The 4,621-nt window shown below is 40.8% G+C and overlaps 1 protein-coding gene across 1 annotated transcript; it reads left to right on the top strand.

The window, feature by feature from the left end:
- The first annotated feature begins 669 nt into the window (after positions 1–669).
- On the top strand, positions 670–3,676 carry LOC309532682 (uncharacterized protein). Its single transcript, XM_082223306.1, has 2 exons — positions 670–678; positions 2,078–3,676. The coding sequence occupies exon 2, from the start codon at positions 2,089–2,091 to the stop codon at positions 2,992–2,994; it is 906 nt and encodes a 301-aa protein (XP_082079432.1). The 5' UTR covers positions 670–678; positions 2,078–2,088; the 3' UTR covers positions 2,995–3,676.
- Positions 3,677–4,621: the final 945 nt, after the last annotated feature.

Below are 4,621 nucleotides of genomic sequence, written 5' to 3'. Positions count from 1 at the left end.
TAGTTGGTCTTTAAGGTGCTACTGGAAGGAATTTTTTTATTTCCACAGCTCACAGTTAATGTTCTACATTTTAGAGGAAATGTGGACCTCACAAATGAGGTACAGACTTTTGCATGAGACTTGGCAATGGGCTGGATGAGGACCATGAGGAGGTGGGCATTCTAAATTTGTTCAGCACAAGGCGCTTAGAAACTTCAGGAGGCCTGAGGCCAAGTCAGCATGCACAATGATGTTTGGGGTAGGACTGGCATAACCCCCCTATTGTCAATTTCAGTTTCTCTCTGCTTCACTTTTTCCCAGTCTTAAGTTCTGTTCTTAACAGTTCCATAGTGGTGTGCTGTATTATTAAACAAAAGTCCATATGAAAATTTGCCAGCATTTTAGTGTGAATTTATCCTAACATATTAGGGGAAATTGTATATAAAATGTATGTATGTGTGCCATTTTTACTAATATGTGACCTTGTATATGCATTTTTGTATATATTACTTGGCTGGAGAAACACTCTGACAAAATTCAGAGAAGTGCAGATTTCAAAGGATGTGTGCTGAGAGAGTTTCATTTCATGTATTGCTTTAGAAAGTGTGAAATAAGCTGAACCACCATTAAATACAAACCGAGTCAAATTTCTCCACTTGTCCTTTGTCCCCTGTCCCTGCTTTTAACTCACACATTCAGGTGACCACATGAATAGAGGTAGAGTTGTTGATTTGAGTAGATGGTGCTCTGGCACTGGGGGATTGTATTCAGTCAGTTTTCGGTGGTGTTTTGCTATCTCTGAAATAGCAGGGTGGTGCCCTGCCAAGCTGAAAACCTTTCCTTAGGAAGAAAAATTCTGAAAAGGCATGATGGTGGCAATATGTCAAATGCTTCTCAAAACCCCATTGCTCCTCTGCAAGCACCAAGGTGAAAATTGAGGGTCAAAATAAATAGGAATGGGAAGACTTCCGGAGGCGGCGCGTTCAGCAATGGCGGTCCTCTTCAGTTGCTGAAGAGGGGCTCCGCGGAAAAGGGTCGTGCGCTGCGGCACAGCGACGACCCACTTAGAGAAACCACGGGTAGAGTGAGCCCGTGGCCGTGGGGTTCGGCGGGCACCAGAAGCGACCTCGGAAACGCAGAAGAGACCCCGTAAGGGGCTTCGGAACGTGGAGGGGGTAGCGGTGCTGTGAATCCATCGCTCTTTACGCGGAAGTGAAGCCGCGCGGCTGCTGCTGATCAGCGTTGACCTTTCTTCCTTGAACAACTGATTTGAAACAACTTACTCGTGAGTAAGAAACCTGAGGCTTTATTTGAACCTAATTTGGCGAATTTTGGCTGAAAGCGGGAGATGCTAAAAAGGAAGTCAGTCTTCCGGCTCTGTTTAAAGTATCGAGCAAAGACCCTTTAAAGCGGAAGCGTTGAAAGGAGTTTAAAAGAAGTTGGAATTTACTCTGCAAATTCGATTTTGACTGTTTAAAAGCTAAAGAAAAGTCATAACAGTTTTATAAGTGGACAAAGACTGTGATCCCTCTTTCTATCTTCCTGTGGATTACAAAGTTATGAAACCCTGCTCTCGGTCTGCCTGGATACAAGTAACATCGGACTGCGGTAACTGTATATAAAAATATAAAGTCACATTGGGCTACTTTGTAAGCTGTAAAAAAGGAACTGTTGCATGCACCTTTGTAAAGAACTTTCATTCTTTGCAGTTAAAACTGAATGTGGAGGGTTCCCCCCTGTTCTGGATTTTATTTAATTTTTTCTGTGGGAACTTAATGGTGGAAATTTTCTATCCTTCTCCCTAATTTCTGGGGAGCTCCCCCTGCTGGATTGTAGAATTATTAGTCTCTGAGAACTGCTGTTTGATTTGGAATTTTTATGTCTGGATGTTTACTTTTTTTTTGGATTGTCTTTCCCATGGGATTTACAATTTGACCTTGACACATGGACAGCTGTGGAATGAGTGGTGCAGCAAAAACAAGGGCTGGAAAGAAAGCAAAACAAACTGAACTTTTGCAATCAACTTTGCCTGTGCAGCCACGCAGATCATCTGTCCCAATTGTGACAGTTCTGCAAGAAGGACAATCTATACAGCCAGCTCTTGGGGAGATGGCTGCTGGAGGGTTAGATCCTGTCTCTAAAGAAATATTGGACCAGCTGGCAGCATTGAATAAGAAAGCTGATGAACAAGCAGCTAGATTTGATGAACAAGCTGCTAAATTTGACCAGGTGACAGCTTCAATTAATAAATTGACAGACCAAGTCACTAAAAATACACAGGCAATAGGTAACATTGAAAAGACTACAACAGAAAATCGAAAGTTAGTCGAGGAAGTAAACACAAAAGCAGACGAAAATAAAAAGAGGATAGAGGAATTAAGAGGGGAAGTAAGACCACTGAGTAGACAGGTTACTGAACAGCAAGCGTACCTGTCCCTGGCAGAACTGAAAAACAGGGAAAGCAATCTCAGGCTTAGAAACATCCCAGAATCAGAAAAAGAGGACTTGATTGGCTTTTTGACAACAGAAATATCCAAGTTCTGGGGTTTGGCAGAAGAGAAGGACTTTAAAATTGTCACCGCTTTTAGATTAGGAAGAGTGGCCAAGAAGGACAAACCAAGAGATTGCTTGATCATTTTGAGATCTAAGCAAGAAAAAGATAACATACTCGGCCTGCACTTTAAAAATTCATTGGTGATTCAGGGAAAGACGGCAGAAATCTTCAGAGACATACCAGAACAGCTACTGGATTTAAGAGCTACATATAAAGACCTGGCAAGCTTATTGAGAAACAACACAATCCCTTACAGGTGGGAATTTCCTCAAGGACTATCTTTTACCTTGAAAGGGAAGAAGGTAAGAATCAGAACAGCAGAGGAGCAAGAAAAGTTCCTAAACGACCACGGGGAGGACCTTCGGAAAGGAGTAGCAGGAGCCTGGCCACCTCCTTCGTTTGGTTTGAATCCGGTTCCACCTCCAGACAAAAACGACAAAGGAGACACCCCCACTGGCTAATAAATTGATCCGGGATGTCTCTGCAGCTTCTTAGTTGGAACATTCATGGCGCAAATTCTCCCGAAAAAAGGAAAAAGATTTTTCACATATTGAGAAAAGAACAATTAGACGTCATTTGCCTCCAAGAAACACACGTGACTAGGCTCCACAGGAGAGTGTTAATTAACAAGAGACTAGGCCAAGAATTTATTTCATCAGACAAGGTTAAAAAAAGAGGAGTAGTGATTTATGCAAAGGAGAGCCTAGCACCAAAGTTGGTCTTTAAAGATGAACAAGGAAGAATTTTGGCGATCGAAATACAATCACAAGGAGAAAAATTTTTGATAGTAGGAATCTATGCACCAAACGATGGGAAATCGGAATTTTATAAGAAGTTGCATGAGATAATGTTGGACTATATTGACTATACTAACATCATCCTGATGGGTGATATGAATGGGGTTGTCTCCACATACATGGATAAGTCACAAAATCAGAATTTGACTAAAGATGGCAGACTTCCGAAGACTTTCTTTGAACTTACAGACAATATGGACTTGATTGATATTTGGAGGACAAAGAACCCTCTAGGTAAAGAGGGAACATTCTTTTCTGAGGCCCATCTATCTTGGACAAGAATCGACCAAATCTGGACATCTAGAGGACTGGCACCTAAGACAAAAAAAGTAGAGATCTGCCCTAAAACCTGCTCCGACCATAACGCCTTGAAAATAGACCTGAGACTTACACCAGCTGGATCCTTCAGATGTAGAATGAATGACTACTTGTTTAGAGACCAGGAGATCGTGAAGAAGGCCCAAAAAACGTTGAAAGACTATTTTGAAATAAATTTGAATACTTCGGTGGAAAAGAAAACAATCTGGGACGCGAGCAAAGCTGTTATGAGAGGGTTCCTGATACAACAGAACACTATTAAGAAAAAACTCTGGAATGGTAAAAAGGACAAGATTGTGGAGAAGATAAGAGGCGGAGAGAAAAAGCTGAGACTAAACCCAAAATCAAAAGAAATTTTAAGAGAAATAAAATTCCATCAAGCACAATATGCGAAATTGATAAATCAAGAAATTGAATGGAAAATCAAACAGATGAAACAAAGATCATTCGAATCGGCAAATAAATGTGGGAAGCTGCTGGCATGGCAGCTGAAAAAGAGACAAAAATTGAACTTTGTTACCAACCTGGAGGTTGAAGGAGAATGTATTCAGAAACCAGAAGAAATTAGAAAGTGTTTCCAGAAATATTTTAAAAAACTGTTTACTCAAGGACCCCAAGTAGAGATTGAGATAAACAAATTTCTAGAGAGTTATGGCCTGCAAAAGTTAACACAAGATAAACAAAATAAATAGGAATGGAAAACTCCTACATTGTATCATGATTTCTAGTCAATTCATTTCAGCTGAAATATTTAAACCTGGTCTTCAACAGACTTGGGATTTGGGTTTGAAAGAGCAGGTGGAGGCTAAATCTTGACATTCTGTTTCAAAGTAGAGAGCAATCAATCCTGAGAACCATTTTGCTCCCGGTGAGCTGTCTCTCGGTTTGAAGAAGAAAGAGATAATTAAACCAATTACCAACTAATTGGTCTGGCTTAGGTATCAAAATTAAATGTAAATCCTTTCTGCCCTTG

Source organism: Podarcis vaucheri (assembly GCF_965113315.1).
Source record: "Podarcis vaucheri genome assembly, chromosome: 5".
Taxonomy (NCBI): Eukaryota; Metazoa; Chordata; class Lepidosauria; order Squamata; family Lacertidae; genus Podarcis; species Podarcis vaucheri.
Note: the sequence above shows the minus strand (reverse complement) of the source record. Positions and strands in the feature narration are given on the sequence as shown.

Coding starts and splice junctions, on each gene's coding strand:
- LOC309532682 (XM_082223306.1), top strand. CDS start 2,089: ATGGCTGCTGGAGGGTTAGATCCTGTCTCTAAAGAAATATTGGACCAG.